Source organism: Fistularia commersonii, chromosome 12 (genome assembly GCF_037954325.1).
Source record: "Fistularia commersonii isolate RoL2024-O1a breed Wild chromosome 12, RoL_Fcom_v1.0, whole genome shotgun sequence".
NCBI classification, from domain to species: Eukaryota; Metazoa; Chordata; class Actinopteri; order Syngnathiformes; family Fistulariidae; genus Fistularia; species Fistularia commersonii.
Window position 1 is genome coordinate 16,357,657 of NC_141295.1, and position 22,627 is coordinate 16,380,283.

Sequence of the window (22,627 nt, forward strand, 5' to 3'; positions counted from 1 at the left end):
TGCATGAATGTACAAGTGTGTACGAGTCTGTCAGTGAGCATGTCTGTGTTTGTGTTTGGCCTTCCATCTGTTCAAAAGGCCCAGTGAATTATTCAGCAGGTCATTAGCCACACTTATCATGAGTGGGCCGCCCCAGTCGATTAATCAGCCGTCAGCCTCCACTCAACCAACGAACGGAGGCCCAGGGCAGTGTGTGTGCGCGCCAGGCTGAGGCTGAATTATTTAACAGCTTTAACGTCCAATGTATGCGTGAAGTAAACACTGTGTTCCAGTAATCTCTGCTATTTCAGGTAAAACAAGTGTGAGACTGAATAAGGAAGTGGCAGCGGTGTGTGTGTGTGACAGAGAGAGAGAGAGAGAACCTGAAAACTTCCACTCGCTAGACTTCTAACCTCAGCGGCGAGCTCATCTGAAGGGCTGTACATCCAGCGCGAGACTATGCTCTCCTGGCTCGCCACCACTTCCAGTAATCATGTGCATGTGAGTGGCGACCTTGTCATAATTTAGCATAAACACTGACACATTTACATGAACACACTTCCAACTAAGCTAACAGAAGCCCGTTGCAAGTGATCCAGTCTTGAGACGAGGAAAAAAAATGTGGCATAAGTGATTTAATTCGGATATGATTTTAAGAAAATAGTATTATTTTATCCATGAGGTGCAAGTATGTAATGCGGCCCTACTATTATCCAGCTGAAAGTGAAACTATTGTTTTTACATCACATTTGCATTTCTTATTCATGACTATTAGAATTAGAAATTAGAATTACAATTTCATGACTCTTTTAGAATTAGAAATTATAATTTTGGAATTAGAAATCCAAAACGCTTGCAAACTACACCCAAAGGAAGTATTAAAATGGTCTTTAAAGAAATGTACAAATAGGAAATGCGGGTCAGTGTTAAAATTCTGGTTTGTGACGGAGCATAAATCCAGCTTCACTTTTTACCATGAAATCTTTAAATATTGTTTGTGTAAAATAGTCTTTTTTTATTTAACTACTAGATTTGGAATATTTTAAAAAAATAATTTTTAGTAAACTTGTGTGAATTCTCACTTAAAATCATTAATAACTAATTTTTTGGGAGCCAAAGGGTACAGAAATTCTTCGTCGAGACAAACGGCTGTCACGCTTTAAATTGTTTGTTTCTGGCATGCTTGGCTTCCCTCTAAGCTGTACATTAACAACACTTCAGCATCGACTCTTACATGAATGCAGAGCCTACAGCTTGGAATGCAAACAACCGCACCATGTATAACGCAGTGCCTAACACTCGCATATTCTCCCGAACTGCGAGGGCCTAAATCACCGGCTTGTACAATGACACTGTTTAGCTCTGGTTAGTGTCAGCAAATATTTGCAGACTGCCTGTCATAACAGGGGCACGGCTGAGAAATGGATGAGAGAAATGAACCAGGTCTCGGACGCTAAATAAATCAGTGGGGATACTTCGCCCCCTGACCCACACCCAGTTTTTATCTGGGAGCTCCCTGTTTTTTTCATGCCTTGCTATCGTAAATCCCGCCTTCTTGGCAGGCGAAAAGTTGCCATGTTTTGGTAGGAAATGTCAGCGCAGAATGTCAGCTCTGGCTTGTACTGCTGTCACTGGGAGACCTGTGGGTTAGTGGAAGATGCTAGGCAGCGACACTCATTAGAAGCTAACAAACACGGTTAAGGACATGCTGTATACACACACACGGTGGGTGAGACTGGTTGGAATAAGAGCGGAAAGACAGTTTACTACTGACGGAGTAGTAAACCCAGTTCACATAAATCCCAGGTGAAAATCAGCAGGGTGATGAAATTCTGATACGATTTGAGAGAAACATTGGTCGTTGAAGTCATGTCTCAACTGTTTCCATCCTCATATCACTGAACTCAAAGCACAAGTTTTGCACCGATTTCGTCTGAACAGCGAGCAGAGCTACCGGAGGGTGTGTGCAGGGAACCGGAAAGAGGGAGCTACTTAACTGTGAAACTGCAGAGGCAAAAAAAAAAGATATGACACAATGCATAAGTTCTTAAAACCACTGTCCGTGCGTTTTTCTTGTTTTTCCACATCATAAAGTAATAATAAGTTCGCCACATGCATCATCTTGCACTTGCTAAAGAATGTGCCCTCCATACCACACCCACAGCTGAAGACATTTTTCTCTCAATATTGTTTTCGGGCTGCCTGTGTAACACTGGTAGAAACCTGCACCAAACAGCTGTTCTTCAAACACAGTTATATAAATACTAATCGATCGTACTGAGAAAAGAAATCAATGAATAGAAGTGAAAATTGTAATTATGGGGAAAAAAAAAAACCAGAAGCGTTAGTGGAACGCACTTTTAAAGAATTTGCAAATCTAATACGCGGCGAGTCCTGTGGTATATTCCTGTGTCAATACCCTCAAAGCAGTTCCATCTCAGCTTAAAAGGTAGCTATAGCAAAGGCTGTCTCGGCTCTGTGTCTTGAATAAAGAGGCTCCCATAGAGAGCCGGCGAGCTGTTAGTCTATGTTTTCCAGCACTCCTGACGTCCGCTCTTCCTACTGAGTGTGCTCAGCGGACAGGAGCCAGTCTAATCCCCCTGATATGAGGAGTGCCCTGAGACCTGACAAAGCATTCCTCAGATAAAGACACGTGATCACAGAGATGCTGTGGAATTCCCACAGCTGAAGGTAGACAGCAGACAGACCGAGTGTGTGTATGTGTGTGTGTGTGATAAAGAATGGAATGGTGATTTTTTTTTTTTCCCCTTACAATACATGAAACCCTTAACTTGACATCAGCCCCGTGGAGTCATCTTCTTCCCATCTCCCGCTCTCACGCTTCACCCCACCGCTCTCCCGTTACTGAACGTCTGTCTCGGAATCGGCGCTCCAAATGCAAACCAGGCCAGTGAGCATCCCGTCTCACCTGGGCTCGTCTGCGGCTCCAGGGCAGAGCAATGCTTTTGAAGCCTTACTTCTGACTGTTCACCCCCTGCATATCCAGGGCTACTGCAAATTATGTAGTTTTAATGCCAGAAAGGTAGGAGGAGGAGGAGGGGGGGGGGGGGAGTCTCTTTGAATGAAAGACAGGAAGAGACGAGTAGCAGGAAAGATGAAAAAGAAGGTTGTTAAATATCATTGACACTGAAAAGACACAGTTTCCTGCCAACTTTTCTATCTCTGTCTCTTCATCCCAGGCATGACTGCTCTTTTCTCCGAGACAGGTTCTTTGTAAAGCTGTTTGCTCCGGATAAGGGTCTGTATTGACAGCTTACAGAGAGAACAATGGCAGTAAGTGGGGAAAGAGTCGGCGACTAAGATTTCCCGGTTCAAAAGGGTTTCTGTTACAAAATGTTTTTCAAGATCCACCAAAAGTCTCCTCTGAGGATACCAAGCTGAGATGTCTTCAAGGTCTGACTTTCAGAAGTCCCCCCGCAGCTATGTTGAGATACACGGTATGAAACTGTCAACTATGAAGCCTGAGAATCACAGGAGTATCCACCCTACACCATATGGACTCCTGAGAAACCGAGGAAGCTGTCAGGTCTGCGGGGGAATCTCGGCCTGATATTTTTCCCACAAGCACCGAGATGCACGGGAGAAAAGTAGAATTGCGTATAAATAGCGAGCGCGTGTCAAGCCAGGTTAGAATCCTCACCTATCAAAGGAGCGGAACTGCAGTGAGGATTCTCTGGCTGCGTCGCCGGCGCTTCCTAGAAAGGCTGGAGGCAGCAGACTTGGATCCACCATGATATCGTCGGCTGGGCTGCTCACTAGGCTCCGGAGAATGTCCTTCACGTTCTTGCCCTTCGAATCGGCAGAAGCGGTCCGGACCTCGGACGACAGCGTGGACAAAGCCTCCGAGATGGCGTCCGGACCGTGGGCCACACCGGAGGAGGACAGGTCCGCCTCGCTCGCGGCGGCCGAAGTGTGGTCATCGCCGATGCCGGAGTCGTATCGCCGGAGAGAGACGCCGTTTTCAACTTCTACGGCCCCGGAAACGGCACTGTCTGTGACACAAATGCAAAGCAAAATGTACATCAGAAATCCACTGAAAGGGAACACTGCTATTCAGTGAGATATCAAAACTAGAACGAGAAAAAAACAAACAAAGAATAGACTTCAAACAGGTGTTTCTGTGCGCTCACACTCACACACGGGTGTGTGTTTTCCTTCGAGTGGGTGTGTACCTGTGCTCCTCGAAGACTGGGATCGCTGGGGACACTTCTTGTCGTTGTGGGGCTCCAGGATGTCGCGGTACTTGGATACCATGAGGACCGAGATGAAATACACCACGGCCAGCGCCAGAAACTGAGCCTGCTTACTATCCTCCTGAAACAAACAAGGTCCACTAACTGGTCTGCCTGCGTGTCTTTCCCAGGGGGTCATGATAGGTGAGCGCTCTGAAGGGCGATACATATTCTGCGTGAGAGAGGAGAACGTGTTCCCTGTGCAACTCACGATATCTCTGAAGACGACGGCCCGGAGGCGGTTGATGTCCATGTCCTGGAGCAAGCGGTCAAGGTCTCTGACTGGAGACATCCCACCTGTCACCGCGTCAACGGGACTCTGTGTGCACGACAACCAAACCACCACTGAGTCACGGTCTGCAAACAGGGTGCCTTGATTCGGCAGTAACATATGCTGTATTTTTCGTACAATGTAGTGCACTTGAAATCCTTACATTTTCTCAAAAATTGGTCGTGCGCATTATAATCCGGTGTATGAATTCTTTTGTGCTTACTGACCTCCAACCAATTTTATGTGGTATGCTGCACTCAAAAATATAACAAAATGTTTACGGTAAGCAACTAAGCCGCTCCGCTTAAGTGACTGTCTGACCGTTCCCTCCTAACACGGGGATGTCGTATTGAAGTTGGTCCGAGATTGAATATGGGTTGCAACATTAGACAACGTTACATGACTAATTATGTAGTGCCAGAATACAACGTTGTTCCAACCTTGCACTAAATTCAGGTGTCCCCTATTGTTGGCAACGACAAACCAATCAGAGAACAGCACGCAGTACGCTTACCTCCACCACTTTTTTTAATACCGGTATGTACTGTGCTTCAACATAATATTACTGTACATTTGTGTGTGTATGAGGACCCCCAAAAATGCCACCTGTTAAGAGATATGTTTATGAAGCACAATTCAAACTCAAGGCTATCAGTCACGCAATAGATCATGAGAATAGAGCAGCCACGCAAGAATTCAACATTATTGAATCAATGGTACGGAAGAATGAACTGCGTCAAGGAGACCAAACAGAGTTTCCAAAGGAACAAAGTTCGACTAAACTGACTGTTTTGTTTTGCTTTATATTCTGTAGGTTTTACCATGCAATTCAAAGGTTGTGCACCTTGTGTATGATAATAGACCCGTTCACTGATATTGCACCTTATAATGCGGTGCGTCTTACAGCCCGCAAAATACGGTAGTAATCCATGTGCATGTCATGAGGTGGGGTAAGGTTTCACAGATTAGGGTTGCAATTCCTCCAGGGATTGTGTCCTTAACATAATGGGCTCTACCATAGAGTCATTGCATTATAAATGAGCTTTAACACCCAGTTCAGAGAAAAACAACATGACTTTACTGGAAGTCACGGTATTATATAAAGGGAGAAATAACAAGGGCCTTGTCTCGTGTAACAAACAGAAACCACAGCAGTAATGGAATAAGAGAAAAAGTAATGCGATAAAGCGTAGTTGTTATTTTTCCTGGTGAGAGAACAAATCCTTTGCTGCACCCGTTATCTCAAAGAAGAAATAAACAAAACAGAGGAATATGTACATGTTTTTAAAAGCATTAAATGAAACCTAATTGGCAAACAAAAGCATGATGATAATCATTTAATTTTTATTAGCATTTATATGTAATATATTATCTAATTTTCACCACACACCCAGACAATAATGAAAGCTGTTCAGTTTTGATGGATACTGTCAACAAGGTATTCATGGGAACATTATTTGTGGAGCTGATTGCAGTGGTGTTGAGCTTGATTATTATTATATGCATGGTTCTGGCAGCTTGAGGCAAGTCTGGTTTGACACTTTTTTCCCATTTTTGAAAAACACCTCTTTCCTTCTAAAATTGAAATTTAAAAAACAAACTGTGCAAAAAAAAAAAAAAAAACTAAATTCAAGGAACAATTATGAGACGTTTAAACTGATGCCAGGGCTAGAAGGGCATTTGAGACATTATATTCAAAATGTGTTACTGATATTTCAACATTTCAAATCACAATATGAAAAAAAAATAGAAAAAATGCCAAAAAGAAACTAATAAAAAGAATGAATTAAGAGCAAAGCTGTTGCATAATAGTCACCTGTATTAATCAGGTGTGCCTTCAAGAGTAACCATCAGTGCCGTAGCAGGAAGTGTGTATGACTGTTCAAAAGAAGACGTGAATCACTTGCCTGAGCGGACACGGCTTTGGCTGTTCCGAGCGCAGTGCCGGACGCGGCGGCGTTGCCGTGGGCTGACCCTTCATTGCCATACTTTAAGTGGGCCTGCTGACACTCCAGACAGTTCCTAACGGCCATAGCACACACTGGGAAAGAAGGGAGACGGATTTGATGTGGCATTACACGGTGAATAACGCTGGAGTAGCACCCCGTGCCAATGTAAGGAAAAAAAAAAAAAAATTTCACTCCAGATCTTGAACACGAACCGAGAAAACCCCAGGTGGAGCAAGTGAAAGAGACAAAAACAAAAAGGAAAAAAAAAAAAACAAGGGGCCTAAGACAAGGTCAGTGATCGGGCCAACTCTCCACCTCGCTTCCCAAGGTCACGGTTCGAGGTTGGACTGTTGAATCACATCCACTGTGTGGATTCCATCACACATTATACCGCTCTGTCGTGTTTGTGCTGAGTAGGCGGCAAGACTTGTCCTTTGTCGCAAACGCACCGTGTGGTCCCGCAACTTTACGCTGGTTTCGAAACTGGCACACTCACAATTTGTAATGTAATATACCGCTCCGTTGGTGGAGACCCTCCCAACCCCCACTGTTCTGTACTTGACAACTGACAAATGTTAACTGTGAGCCATTTAGATTACGAAGCAGGGAATTATTCCGTCTGGAAATGGGTTCGCTTTTTCCATTAGGACTACTCTTTCATACAACCATTTATAAAAAGAGAGGGGGAGGAAGGGGCGGAGACGCTAAAACCTTGTTATAGTCTCCCTAAATCAGATTAGATGCCAGCAATGGGGAGTACATACCTCATCAAATATTCATTTCATAAAGGCTGCTTTCTAAAACCGGACCTGTAGTACCGTGGCATCGCTTTTCTGCAAAAACTCACACCGGAGGAAATGCCGTGAAACCTTTGCACGAAAAAGCACTATTTGTACAACCACTCGTAACATTTGCAGCCCTGGATGCCTCGCATTTAAAACCAAAAGCAGTTACCCAGACAGGCGTCATTACATATACATAGAACAAAGCAGGAAGACATTATTTATATCACTGTAAGAAGGAGGGACTTCTTGACGGTGTGTGTGTGTGTGTGTGTGTATAACGCGTTGATCTGTGTTTGCTGAAAAGCGGCCTCAACTGATGAATAATGAAAGAATTTCAATATGTTTTATTCAGCTGGAGCGGGACTCGGCATTTTATGTTGTCAGAGGAAACTTTAATAGCCTGCAACAAAAGGCAGAAAAGGCCTCAGGCGGAGCAGCAACAGCAGCACCAAGGCCATTATGGAGAACTCACTATATCATGATAGCGACCATTTTAAGAGTATTGCCATGCAGAGGGGTTATAACAACATGATAAGAGAGCAGAGATAGGAGCCGTGTGCAGCAGCCAAGGGATTTGAAGTATTATTGGAAGACGGAGAAGAGCGTTGTGGCAAAGAAGGGGAGGCTGCGGAAGGGAGGGTCAAAAGGGCTGCGGGGGGGAACTGTTACTGGAGTTAACACCATCAACTTGAGGATGAAGAGGACGGGGAAAAAAAAAGAAAAAAAAAAAAAAAAATGGAAACGATTGAGACTTGTTGAAAATAAAAGTGGCGAAAAATGTAGGAGTTAAAAATAAATAGGTCATTAAAGTGATACTACCGAGGCGGAGGCACTGCCGGAGGATGCCTCCCGACGACATGTTTTTCTCGGCTTCGATCTCGGTGAAGTTGAGGGAGCTGGCGAATATGAGAACGTCCACGAGGTTGATGAGCCGCTGCAGGAAGGTGACCGAAGCATCCAGTGCCAGACCCTGGGAGGGTTCGATGTTCTCCAGCTCATGCTGCCGTAAGAGATGGAAAATATTAATTGTAAAAAATAGACTGCAAATACCGTAATTTCCAGACTGTTGAGCGCACCTCAATATCAGCCGCACTGGCTAGCCGATCGCTATCATGCACTAAAACCGTCAAAGTCGTCTACTTCGGTGTCTGAATTGAACAGCATCAGTATTTCACGCTTATTTCCTCGGTCCGATGTGACGAGGATAAATGTTTTAGCAGTGTGAAGCTTGTTAGCCCCCCCAAAAATCCATAAATTACCTCCATTGCTGTTTAAGCCGTAGTGTTCTAAGCATGTGAAAAAAGTCGCAGCTTATCGTCCTGAATTTGCAGGATTTAAAAAAAAAATAGACTAAATTTACATTGCATATTTACTATGTGAATAGTTACATAGTTTCCATAGAAGATAATCTATTTCTTGAAGTCAAGCCATTCATTTATTTTATTAAAGTTCTATTAAATTCACTTCAAATGTTTTCTAACAAGCTGGAAAATACATTACAATTGAATGGTTTTTCTTCCTGTTCAGACAAGAGTTAACATTTTCATTGTGTTTTTTTTTTTTTAGATATCTAAATTCGGAGTTAACGTCGAAGTCTTTCGGTTATCGGTGGTGATGGTTTTTCATTTCACCACTGCAAAGACGTTTGGAGCAAATGATCAACTGATATATAAAAATACATCAGAACCTTAAGCCCATAAAATAAAGTCACTTCAAATGAAAAATTTGAACCGTTTTCTTCCAGCTTCAAATTTCGTTACAGAATGCAAAGAGGTGCATATAACAAAATTATAAAGGAATCTTTCCATTTTCTTCGACTGCCCAGGTCATAGAAGCGAAGGATCGCACGGGACAGACAAAACAAACTAACAATGTTAGGGAGCAGCTAACTGTAGGCTAATGCGATTGGGGAAAGGTCAATGTGGATGGATAACTTCCCGTGATCTAAAGTGCACAGGCCGGTTGGGGGACTCACAGTGGAGGAAGTGGCCGCAGACAGCAGAGGTAGGATGCCTCCGCAAGCCATGATCAGGTTGTCGACCACCTGGGAGATGAGGTGAATGCTGTTGTGGACGAACACAACGTTCTCGCTGCTGTTCACAAAATCCAAAATGGTCTTTGTGGAGTGGCTAAAAAAAAAAGTTAAGACACCAAAAGTTAGTTTCGTTGTTATCCGCAGACAGCTCGGAAACCACCTGGAACTGGTGAGAAGGCAAAAGAAAGCGGCTTCTCGTAAAAGTGGAGGGGGCACAAATTGATTGGAGCTGTATTGACATACATGTGGGCCAACTTTTGCTTACAGAGCATCAAGATTACCTTACAAAACCTACATTAGCGGTTTTACTCTATTCGGTGCACTTCTGATAGGAAAATTTTCCAGCAAAGAAATATTTTTCCACTATAGTGTCATTTTTTGGGGGTTCCTCACTCGTTCCTCAACATTCAAGCAATTTTCTCGCGATCAAGCAAATCATTTTACAAGTATATTGCAGGACTGGTGTCACAAGTCAGTAAACCAGGTTTACTTTTACGAAGTAAACCTGCCGCGCTGAACTGATGCTTCACGGATGTCGGATTTGAAGCGGCAGATTTCTCTGCACCTTGTGTATTAAATCCATCAATTTTAAAAGGTTGGGAAACCAAAAAAACTGGGCCTTATTCATCTTTTAACAAATCCTAGGATATCCATGGAACTGCTAGTGAAAAGCTGTTAACGGCAAATAAATTCAATAGCATCAGGATCTAATGGTTAACTGCACATAAAATGACAACACTTGCAGAAAGCGGAGGTCAGACTAAGGCGACACATGATTGTGGCATTTGGAGACCGTCAACAATCTGTAATTTATTATTTATACATTGGAGTTGTTGTCCCTGGATGGTTCCCCTACCTTCTCCACATCTGCACATCAGTCTCGATCGCAAAGAGCAGATCTGTGAGGAGCCGTTGGTGCATGTGGGACCAGCGAAACTCAGGGATACGAAACATGGTGGAGCGAGGGCCGGAGGTCTCGCTGTCCCGCGGCTGCCCTGAAGAACCTCCCGAACCTGCCGCAGCTGTCGACTGGCCTTGGCTCACCTCCTTCAAAGACAAAGTGGAAAGATGATCTGATGACATGCTTTGTAACTGCCAAGGTCGGTTCTGCACATTGATATTAAAAGTACTGAAAGAGATGCGCACCGTAGTGGGGGCCTCTCTCAATTCAAGTTTCTCTGTATCTAAGGCCACATTGGACACGTCAAGTCTGGCAATTTTAATCTCTTTGGTCTTATTTTCCACACTCTTCTGGACATCAGAGCTGGAGGTGGCAGTGCTGCTGTCTGGGGGACTGGACAAGGTCTCCTCCCCCGAAGGCTGGCTAGGTGACTCTAAGACAGGGTCCGATCCCTCCGCAACTTCCTGGTCTTTAGAGGCCGGCGTGGTGTCGGCGGGCTGTTCCTCCGCGACCTCGGGTTCAGAGGAGGTCGGCGGTTCTGTCACGGCTTGTTCCGCTGTTTCAGCTGGCGTTGCTTCTAACCCCTGGTTTTCCGAATCAAGGGATGGTTCATTTTCAGCTTTATCTTGCACTCCAGTTTCTTCTTCTGCTTGCGCCTCTTGCTCTTCGGCATTTTGTTCTTCTTTCTTTTCCTCATCTCCCTCCGCACAAACTTTTTTCTCTTCATATTCTTCATCCTCCTCCTTTACCGCTGCGTCCTCGTCCTCCGCAGGAGCGGCATGAGAGGACTCCTCTTGGCTATCGTCGGCATCGCTGGGGTGGATCTGGTCACTGACGGACGACACGTCCACCAAGTCCTCATTGAGGACAGAGGCCCCACCCAGCGCACTGTTCTCTCGACAGTCCTCGACCTGGGGGGACGATTGGTCATCCCTGCTTTCCTCCTCTGGAATCACCGCCAGCTCGGGTTCGCTCAAAGAGTTCGCCGCTAATAAATTCGACGGCTCATCCTTATGATGGTCGGAGATCTCGGATTTTTCATCTTCTGTTACAAGCGTCGGTGTATCATCACATGCAGATGTTGCGGCCGACTCTTTGACCATTTCCACCGCCTCTGAGTCATCTATCTCCAGCGGGCCACTAACCGATGTTTGGGGACCTTTCTCCTCCGCGCAATCCGCAGGCTCTGGTTCTTGTCCGATTGTCTTTTCACTCAGCTCATCTGTACTGTTTTTCCCTTCGATAGCAGCTTCGGTCTCTTTTCCATCACCTAAGTCATCTGCGGAAGACTCCTGAGCGGGGCTCTGCTCATCTTCCAAGATGTTGGAGACAGTGATGGATGTCTGTCCTCTTTCATCAGCAGCTTCAAATGGGCTACAAGTCACAGCGGAGGCTGATGTCGCATCGGGGGATTTCATAGACAGCTCATCCACGGTGAGCTCGATGACGGTGGAGGGGGCCGACTCCTCTGCAGATGGCCCATTAACACATTCCATGGTCTCGGCGCTTTGGCTGGCACCAGAAATGGTCCGGACGGTGCCCAGAGTGCCGGCGGAGTCCTGATGCTGGTACTGACGGAACAAGCGGGACAGGTTCTCTTTGTGCTGCTCAAATGTTACCTGCGAGCACAAACGAAAATCAGTATGAACAAAAGAAGCAACACAAACCTGCAAAGAGTTTAATGCATTTGATGCGTAAATATCCTTCCATTTCATCCGATGAATATTCATTTGCTTAAATATATTTTCCTGATACTATTAATAGTTACATCTTTTTTTTTTTATGTCACGTCTTTATCAAGATTAGGATCCAGTAAATAGGTGGTGGATAACGGAGCTATGATTTTAAAGAGAATATACAATCAACTACATTTCAAGCGGTCTAGCGTCTAAAATATGCCTGTTTGAAAATGCAGACGGATAAAATGCTACGTTCACTTGTCAGTCAAACGTCTGAGTTAAATGAAACATCACTGCTTTGTGGGCGGTTATTCTGGTCTAACAAATCATCGCACGCAGCAAGCACTTGTTTCATGCCGATACTTCCGCACGAAAAACATTTATTTCCCGAAACCTGGCTTATCAGACATGCACTAATTTTACACTTTTGGCACTTTAAAGAAAATGATTTGAGTTTGAGTCATTCCTCTCTCTCCCACGTGCATCTACCCGTGGCCTATTAACCTCTATCAGTCTTCTGACCATCAGATATCAGCTGACTAGACTGTTAGTCTATAACAACAGCGGTCTGCAGTGGCATGTGAGGAAGAGCCCATCCATGTAAGCAGTCTTAGATTAGCAGCAGATACTATTAGCGCGTGTCTCCGAGCTGTGCTGAGTGCGTGTACGGCATTGGCAAATCCTCCCACGCCTAATTTAAGACCCCGCATTAATCACTGGGCTTGGAGGACAGAAAGTCAAAGACGGGTGGTGGTGGTGGTGGTTTTTGGAGGGGTGGACTAGACCCACTTTGCGGTGTTTTCACCCGAGGGTGTTTAGGCAAAGGAGGAGAAGGAGTGCGAGGCAGAGGAATAGGGGGAGAAAAAAAAAATCCATTCAAAAAGGCAGAAAGATATTTCGTTTTAAAATAGGGCTTTGGGGGAGGGGCAAGAGAGTGGATGTGACTTATTGAGAGTCAAAGGAAGGGAAGAATCAGAAAAAAGGCTGATTATTTGTAATTAATTAGGCGTTATTGTTCTAAATTAGCCTGCTACATGTGCGCTCATTAATCTTGCGTAGCGGGAAGCCGTGATTGGTAATCCATAGCCGTTTCTGAGAGAGCAGCCTATTCTGAATGCGCCAGTAGTGAGTTTCTTTCTCCTCCCTCCCTCCCTTCCTTCCTTCCTCCCTCCCAGTGATCACACAGAGACCTTCCACCCCATTAGTTTGAGCTTAATTTGACATTTAGCATTTTTAGCAATTAAAAAGGGTGCATTGAGTGAGCACCCCCTATGAAAATTATGCAGGAGAGCCAGGCAGCAAATAACGTCATGGATTCAGGATACAGTCTGTACATTAAGATGATGAATGTTGGCCTTAAATGGGGCTCTGTAACAGATCCAGTTACCATTAGACAGAAGTAGTATATGTCTCTGTGGTTTTTAAAAGAGCGTTTAGCCTTACTGCAACATAAAGAAACTGCCTTGGGTGGCTGGGACATTAGCGCTGATCTAATTTAATTTAATTCTACTCCATGACTCGGCCCGGCCTCCGTGGGGTTTGGAAAAATGTTATGGTAATGTACAAAACCATGGGCTGTTCCAATTTGACTGGTAACCTGGTATTAACTGGCCACTGGCTAGCTGACTGGTACGATGAGAAGGACCTTTGGAAGCAGGAGCCTCCACAAAAAAAAACCAATATATATACATATTTTTTTTCCCAAATGATAAGCCTGTAGGAAAATAACAACTCTGACCAAAAAAATAAAATAAAAAAAACGAAAAAACACCTGTATTTGCAGCTCCGCTATTACATTTCCAAACAGCACAAGAGGAACACAATTTAGAGCCAATGATAATGTTATAACAGACACAGAATAAGCAGAGACCCCACTGCACAACCTGTGAGGTGAAGGCCGGGTTGGCGGGGCACTGATCTCGGGAGACCCCACAGTGGGAGCCTGGGAGTCCCCATTTAGATCAATAGATAGAGAGCAACCGCAAAACAAAGGGGAAACGCGGAGGGCAGCATGGCTCTAATCCGATTAGCTAAATGCAATTCCGCTTCCAAATCAATGTCATCTGGCGCTGCATCGCTGGCCTTGTACTTTTTGTTGTTCTTCATAAATGTTCCCTGCTCACACCTTGTTGTAACGGTTTTCTCTTAGTTGTATCCTGGCTATCTGATCCGTTTGTAATCTTTTCGTATTTCCATCGTGAGAATAAATAGTGGGATAATCTCGAATGATGTTAATTGGCAAATAAGTCCAGTATCTTCGGCTTTCATTTTAATGCAAAATAGATCGCCTCGAGATTTCGACTATTCAAACATTCAGATTCATCTTTGGATTTGTAATGGGCCAACAACTGATAACAAAGACTGCATTTCGAGGCACAGCTATTGTCACTGTTTGCCCAACGATGTTCTCATCTCTCTGTCCTTTGTGTGCTTGTCAATGACTCGCTCTGAACACTTTGTCAGGAGCAGCTTGAGTGGAGCGTCCCAAAAGACCGAATCTGCATTCGGATTCACACCATTTCAACACAACGCCTGACGAGATAAGCTTACATAATTCACTCAAAGAGGATAAACTTCCAATTCTCACAATGTAAACATGCTGAAAATGTCACAAATTTCCGCTTTTCCTCTCGGAACCGTGTCAGATTGACAGAAATTAATTAATGTCTGGTTCCGAAGGACGGATGGACGTCACATCTCGAGTCTGGGCTTTAAAAGACCTCCTTGGTCTTGGGCTGCTTTGTGTGCAGAGATGGACGAGGGGCACCTTGGGTGGGTGTGTGAGACGTGAGCGGGAGGGCTGTTGTGTCAGTGTGCCCACCTGCAGTAACATCTGTCTTTTCACCAGGACGTCTATGCATAGATAGACCTACATTACGAGCTCGCGACTGGCCTTGTGCAAACACTCATGGTCACCAGCTTGCACGAGTAAGAAAAAAAAAAAAATATTGAAAAAATACGCAAAAGTACTCATAAAAACACATTTCAATTTTGGGGGGGGGGGATTTGAACCAGGCCAGCACCTTGAACCTTTGGGTCAAGTTACGCCCATTTGTCTTCAAGAATTGGAAAAACATCAAGACAACGATTATGAAATAAAGCATTATAAATAATAAATCGTCAATGGCCATTACAGTTCAACGGGTATGAGTCACGGAAAAGATCGGTGTTACCATTAGCATTGGAAATAACAGCTTTGGGCACATCTAGCTGTTAATGTATGTGCAGTGTGTTGTGAAGTCTGCGTGCACACACGCACTGCAACTTAATTTGTTTAACTATGACCTAACTGCGGTTACCTATTTGAGCACAGCAGATTACTGTTCACTGCTGCTTTAACTGAAGGATGGGGAGGGGAGGGGGCTATTATTTCTCTTGTTTAATTTCAGGATCAGGAACATAAACCAACTTCATATTGAGACCAGGCAAAAAAGATCATTTGATTACCTAAATATTAAACACAGATGCAAACATCAAATTTATACCAAAAAAAAAAAAAAAAAAAAAAAAGGGTGGTCCCCGCTAGCCGTATTAGTGTGTTTTCTGCAGCACCGTTAAGTAATGTTACACGTTGATGAATGCTGTGCTAACCAATTCATGACGTAAAGTTTAAGACCCTTGTTTTTCCACTCTGATGTAAGTGCCTAAGGACATGTCACGTCTCAAAGCTGACAATTTTACAATAGCTGACACAATGCGAACCATATCAGGAAATCTGTGCAAAGGAAATGTGCAAATATGTATTTAAATATGTATTTGTGAATATGCGTCTATCAAGGGGCTCCCAGTGGGCTGGTTGTATTTATGAGGCCTTGTTTCTAAGATTGTTCTCTCATGGTCCCGATGAATATTCAATGGGCTCAGAGAGAAGGGCTTCCTAAAGCCCAGGAGAAGGGAGAGTAAAGAGAAAATGTTCTTTGCAACTCACATTCAAAGAGATGCATGTGCACACGTACTCTCTCTCTCTCTCACACACACACACACACACACAAACACACACACACACGCGCCTGCAGCAGTGGGAGGAGAGAGCAACAGTGACAAACAGCTTTGGTGCTACAAAGGTGGCAGGAAATCTATCAAACGGGACAATAAAATTGCAATTGAGTTTCTTTAGCTTTTTTATAGCCGATGCATGTATCTTGGTGGGGAGCACCCACTGCATCCATTGGAGTCATAGCCTGGCTCCGTGCACGTGTACGTGTGTGTGTGTGTGCGCACGCTTCTGGAGTGTATTTATGTGCGTTAAATTTTCAAGAACTTGGGTTTATTGTAAGTGTTTATCTCTTTACGGTATGTGTTTAATTCTTGCTGTCTACGAGCGCAATTAAGATTCAGGAACAATAAATAATGAGGAGAAGGCAGCGAGAAACAAATAGATATAATAACCATCCAGGTCAGTGCCAGAAAAATGTCACAAATCAATCTTCATGTCAGAGCATGCACATTCAAAATACTATCGAAAATCTATCGTCCAACGCACAAGTACACATAAAACGAGATCCGAGAGAGATTTTTTGATACTTAAATTTGGTTAGTGTTTTACATCAAATACGTCCTCCGATGTGATTTTTTTTTTTTCTAGTATATAGGTTTTTAGGTTTTAGTTGAACGGCATGGTAGCTCCACACTGATGAGAGGTGTGAAGACGCCCTGAGAGTCCAGAGGTTCCAGCATTCTGCACACAATGACCGAGGGACTTGCGCCTCCGACCCCATCCCCTCGCAGGCAGTCTGTGGGTGCCCCCTACTGGACGCCCAAAGTCACAGCGCCCAGCGCTTGTGATCTGAAGCATCTCAGATCACAAGCACTTCTTTAACTCAACCTTCAATCTGCCAGGCTTAAAAAGCCCCCAGACCACAATCTGACACCGGCCTCAATTACTTCACTGTTTTGGAACAGAGGGGTGTAATATAATATCAACAGTGAATTTCTAAAGCAGTGTTTTGAATTCAACGTTTGGAAATAAGAAGTGCCAGCAGTTTATTATTATCTGTGCAGCGTGAAAGAAAGACACGCTGTACATAAATAAAAAGAAGAAGGGATGCCACTGGTTTACTTCATCTTGAGCAGAGTGGCATCCTTCCCCGAAAGTTAAATGGTCACACGATGTTCCGGTTTCTTTGATGAAACGAATTATGCCATTACGTGGCAACTGTCAATAAATACTGGTGTTTGGACGGAATCAAAACAGAGGAGCGGAGCAAAGACACGGTCGTGAAATGGATGTTTGGCCGGATGATACATTAGCAGGATCTGAGTGTGCGCATGTGCTTGCGTTTAAGCCTGAAAGAAAAACTAAGAATCCAAAACAAAGAAACAGAAACAGGAGAAAAATGAACCAGATGAGGAGATAGATGATGATCCACAGAGAAAGATAAACAAAGCTGTTAACCTGCACGTGTGTGTGTGTGTGTGTGTGTGTGTGTGTGTGAGAGAGAGAGACAGACAGAGACAAGCTTGCATGGATCTAATGAGCACTCTGACCTTAGAGTGGGTGATGGACAGGGTGTCCACCCAGACCCGCCAGCCGCCCCACTCGTATTTGATGGCGTGGTAGAGCAAAATGCGGAAGATGGCGTACACCATCTCTGTGATTTTCTGCTCCTCGCTGTTGCGGGGGTTGATGAAGCACAGGGAGAGCATCCACTCCTGCCACACCGAGCACTGGAGCAGACTCCTGAAAACCAAATGCACGCACAGCGGTGAGTCCCGGCGTGCGGCACGGGAGGTGAGGCCGACCGGGGCGCGAAGGCTGGGTTCTCACCTGCGGTTCTCCCGGCTGTTGTTGAACAGTTTGATCATGTCCGACAGAAAGACGCGGCGCACCTCCATGCTCTCGGGGGACATGGGAGAGTTCTTCAGCAGGGCGGCGATTACCTTCAGAATCTCTGCGAGCGTTTACAAAGACACGTCAATTGTGTTTACGCCGAAGTGAAAAAGAAGTTTGAAAAAAAAAAATCCTTTCCCTTCAAAATATACACTTCTTTATCTGATGGAAATTTCGCCATTTCGTAATAGAACGCGTTACTGATTTTCAAAGGCTGGATTTCGACGCATTCTGCGCGTAAGGGGCGGCAACTCTACAAATCAACGACGAAATCAGACATTGGTCACAACGTGTGCAAATCATTGTGTCACAAACAATCTGAGCTCCTGCGGGACACACCTGAAAACCCTTGCCCGTGGTAAGAAAAACAGAGCGTCGGAGCACATGAAAGCGCAGGCCATTGATCTTTATCATACAGTAATGGTTTTGGTATTGTTTCAAACGAGAGCGCCGGAGTCACAGGCCCTTCTTGGCTTGGGTTAAACCAAAGAGACTGTTTAGATGAATTATCTAGACAATGTCAGTGTTCATTTGCTTTGAGTGGAGAGACGGCGGGGGTTTGGATTTCACTCGTCTCTTCAGACCTTGACGCTAACCAAAGCCCCCTTGCCCCAGCAGACGGTTGTGTTGTTTCTACGCCTTAGTCACTCAAATTATGAGTCGCTGAACCTTTACCGCCAGAAAATTACCCCAGCATGTACAGGGAATGAGGATGGGGAGATGGCGTATTCCCCTCTTTTTTCCATTTGCTCTTGGTTCCCTTCCCTTGAGTTAATTTGAGGGAAACAGTACTTCCTCGGTTTGTTTGATTGGCTCTGACGTTACTAAAGACTGCAATCAGTGGGCCATTTTGAGAGTTTGTCACAGATTAAATCAGGAGAACGCACAGCAAAGGAGAACCAGACCACCGCTCTGGGTTCCATGGACTGCGCTCACATGTGCAAACCTATACGGGCTTGGTATTATGCACACCGCCTGTCTGGGATGGTTGGGTAGAAGACTTTTTAACACAATAAAGGCTTAGGATAATCAAAGTGTGACTACAGCAGGACCTTGTCAGATTAGGCCTGGTTGGATGTAAACCTTGGTTGTGATTATATTGAGCGCTTGGGTTTCAGTCTGATTAAAGCTGGCCTCGTGTGTGCGTATGTAGTGGACAAAGGCATCCTTGTCTGTCGAATGGCTGCACCGTTTCTGCACCGAATTTTTTTTTTACACATATTGAAAATCACACCGCTATCTTTACATTCCATAAAGGTTTTCTTGAACTATTTTAGCAGGATGAAGAGTTTTGTATGTGTTTATTAGAGGAGAATAAAATGGACCTTTAATTGTCATTTCACACTAGAGGTAGTTCGGTCATCAAGATTATGAGTTGAAACGGTCGCACACAAAAATAGATTGTGGCAAAAATTGAAACTAATTATTATTTCATATCCAAACATTGTTATTAAGATTACTAGAAAGAAGCAACAAAATTGTGTCATAATTCAGTGTTCTTTAGGTGCTCCCCCATTGATGTGATGTGTCAATTGAAAAGATTAAAATACAAAAAACTTCTTCACAGGTGTATCGTTCAGGCAAAGAATAAACAGGTTGGTATTAGAATGTAAAATCAATGGTGTAGACATTTGAGGCCTATGGGGGAAAAAAAAAGGCTTAAAAAAAAAACACAAAAATGAAGTAAGTGACAACCTGAAAACAAAGCAGAGAAGCTAGAATTAAACCACCTTGGCACCTTGTCAAATCATGATCTAACAAACATGATAATGACTTAAAATAAGACGTGTGTGTGTGTTTGTCACACAGAGATTCCTGTCTCCTCATTCTAGCAGTACATTGGAGGTTCAGTTGTGTGAAGAGCCTCCAGCTACAAAATTTATGTAGTTCATTTGTTTGCCTGTATATAGCAATCGCACGGTTCCAGAGGGAATATCCTCCAGTGCAGTCAGGAGCAATAGGTATGTGGAGAGCACACTGCAGGGGATGATTTAGGGCAGGGTTGTGGCATGGGGAAGGCACTTACGCGGGTTGAGAATCTTCACAGTGGAGTCGGGGTCCGGATGCTGTTTATGGATCACTTGAGTGCAGATCTGCTCTGTAAGAATCTAGCGGTGGGGGTGGAGAGGGAATTCAAGTCATAAATATCTGCACAGGCTTTAAAGAATAACAAGAAAACAAACTAAACTAGAGATACACGGGGCTATGAATAGTCATGTTTTCACCGTTATGAATAATGGTTCTAATTAATTACATTCCTGGCAAAAGAAAAAGGGACAGCTACTGTATACAAAAGTGCGGGGATATTGCACATACATCATAAATATTGTGATGTGGTTAAACAAAGTGTCTGCTGTGTTCCATTGCTAGACTGACCTCGAAGAGCACGTTGTAGGTCGTCATGCTGAACTGTCCGGAGTGCAGCATCAGGCGTTCAGTGAGCAGGGAGAAGAGGCCGTGACTCAGCATGACTTCCGATTTCCTCCTGATCAGAACACGAGGTGGTCAAAGGTCTGTCGGTTAGCAAGCAAGAAAGCAAGCCGGCGTGTTTCCTTCCAGGGGATCCGCGAAATTGTACTTGCTTACAACCCGTGACGATGAAACGGCACGATCGTATTTTGTCATTTCAAAAGCGATATTAAATTTGCTCCCGCTTTTGAGTCAAATAATGAAGCAGTTGCTGGAGTCTGCAGCATCGCCTCTGTATAAGCCTGAGGTGTCTTCACCACGACTGGTGTTTATGTGGGGAAGAATTATACTGTGAGCAGAGTCTGATGAAACTGACAAACACAGTGAAAAAAACGTTTAATGTATATTGCATTTTTATTCGTAAAATTACAGAGGAGCTATTTTAATAATAAAGGGCATGGTCAATTACATTTTTTTTCTTTTCGTTTAAAAAATCAAGCCCTATGATGAGAAACGCGAACGAGAGCAGCACTATACATTCTGAAATTAAAGATCCTTAGGAAACCAATTTCAAAAATACATTTCTTCTAATGTGTCCTTTTTTTTCTTTTTTTTTAATTATTTGAAACATGAAAACAGTTTTGAGTCTTTGGGACTTGAATAGTGTGTGAGTGTTATGATGAGGATTTATGTCACTGTTCTTACTTTGGTTGCAAGTGTTTCAGAAAGTAGCCCATAACTTTGAGTGCCTGCACTCTAATTCCTTCACTTTTTGATGCCAAAAGCTTGTAAATCACACTGTAAGAGAGGAGAAAAGGAAAAGAAAAGTTGTTTCAATTACAACACCTGGTGAGTTGCCTTAGATATTACAACAGTTTTCGATGTCGTCCTTTGGTCATAACTTTAAAAACAAGTCTGCATAGAGATACAAGTGCTACTGCCACACGAGTCCGAATAAACATTTAAAGGCATCAATCCCCTTTTCACTCGGAATAAGAATGTGAAAATAAAAAGACTACAAAATGCAGGTGGTCAATACCGAATGCCATTACGCTGGTCAAAGGCCTGGATCATGGACCCGGGATGTTCCGACATGAGAGCCACCAACAACTGCAGGACGTCCATGAGATTGTCATCCTGAGGGACAAAGACAATTGGATTTGGGAAAAATATATCTATTGAGCGCCATGTTTTCAAAGCGTGTATATTGTTTATTCTTGTCATTCATAGTAGTGGCATTAGCTGCGATAAAAGGAAAGGCTCAGCTAATAACAAAACAAACCGAAAGTATTTCCGTGATCATGTCCTGTCAAGATGTCACTGTGTATGACTTTCAGTGAACCGATAATATGGCTTTGCGTCGCTTCACTGTAAATGTAACCATTTCCTTCAGCATGAAGAATAACAATGCAAAGCTATTCTTTCAGTAGCAACAGGAAGTGTTTGGATATTGCTGAAAGACACACTGCAGTAAGGAAGGGTTAGATGGCCATCTAGTGGTTGGGGCTTTGCTAAGTGTCATTGGAGCAGCGGCACGCAGGCCTACCTCGTGCATGGTAAGGAGGTAGTTGAGGATACTCTGTAACTCATCTTCCTTGACTCCATGATCCTGCAATTTATGAGCAAATGAAATTCCACACCTGTTTTCACTGCTTGCTAAATATGCATTGGTTGTACATGAACCAAAAGCTGGAACACAGAGTGCAAAAATGTAATGATGTCACATTTATCATTTGAATTTGGTGGATTTTTTTTGATGCAATGTGTAAAGAAAGTGGCATGCAATACATAGTACTGCAATTCAATTAAAACTATTCAGAAGCATTAAAATCAACAAGATAGTTATATTTGGTTATGTGTATAGAAGAAAATAGCGATTTGACCTGTTTTGTATTTAAAAGGTACCCCCAAAAAGCTCTTTCCTGGATTGCAGTATTTGAAATTTGCTAAACTGACTGATGGTTAGAAACAGAAAAACTAAAATATAGTACAAACACAGACATGTACACACACTATTACAGTAAACACGTTTTTTCGCCAAAAGGTTTTCAAGAAGAGCTGTAGGCTCACACACAGTAAGCTTGTTTGCGTCTCGTGTGCGTGCCGTTCGCAGGTTCTCTGTACTCAGGGAGTCGCGGCAGTACGTAAGATACCTCACGTACTATAAGAAGCATGTGTGATCCTTTTCCATCAAAATATGACCCTTTCTAACTTTAGTCAAAACAAGCGTGTTTTGTTTGGAGGTGACAGAATGGGGACATGAACTTACCTTCATTATGAGCTGCTTGACAAACAACAGCAGAAAGGCTCGCAAGGAAAGAATTTCCTTGTGATTTGGCCTCGGACCATCTGTAAACAGCGATACCGCGAACAATGGCTGTTTTAAGTGGCCGACAAAAATAAACAACTGTGCAAAATGGTCACGCAAGCCTTTGAGATATGAGCTGTTTACATTTGTAAAAGAAAATAAAGCACACATTTACACTTTAAATCCGCCAATTTTTTTTTTTTTGCATGGGAAAGGAGAATGAGGAAT

General features: G+C 43.7%; 1 protein-coding gene across 9 annotated transcripts in view; it reads right to left on the minus strand.

Moving 5' to 3' along the window:
• The window catches only part of lrba (LPS-responsive vesicle trafficking, beach and anchor containing), a 180,614-nt gene that overhangs the window by 122,115 nt on the left and 35,872 nt on the right, over positions 1-22,627 (minus strand). For 8 of the 9 annotated variants that reach the window (XM_086157387.1, XM_086157386.1, XM_086157384.1 and 5 more), the window contains exons 14-29: positions 22,361-22,440; positions 21,638-21,700; positions 21,131-21,228; positions 20,797-20,889; positions 20,059-20,167; positions 19,709-19,790; positions 17,620-17,743; positions 17,340-17,532; positions 10,419-11,792; positions 10,129-10,319; positions 9,213-9,366; positions 8,057-8,237; positions 6,411-6,544; positions 4,444-4,551; positions 4,173-4,314; positions 3,641-3,992 (exon numbers count right to left, since the gene is read on the minus strand). In XM_086157387.1, coding sequence (XP_086013513.1) covers positions 3,641-3,992; positions 4,173-4,314; positions 4,444-4,551; positions 6,411-6,544; positions 8,057-8,237; positions 9,213-9,366; positions 10,129-10,319; positions 10,419-11,792; positions 17,340-17,532; positions 17,620-17,743; positions 19,709-19,790; positions 20,059-20,167; positions 20,797-20,889; positions 21,131-21,228; positions 21,638-21,700; positions 22,361-22,440 — 3,478 coding nt within the window. The remainder of the gene's footprint in view (positions 1-3,640; positions 3,993-4,172; positions 4,315-4,443; positions 4,552-6,410; positions 6,545-8,056; positions 8,238-9,212; positions 9,367-10,128; positions 10,320-10,418; positions 11,793-17,339; positions 17,533-17,619; positions 17,744-19,708; positions 19,791-20,058; positions 20,168-20,796; positions 20,890-21,130; positions 21,229-21,637; positions 21,701-22,360; positions 22,441-22,627) is intronic. The other variant, XM_086157382.1, reaches the window with a different exon arrangement.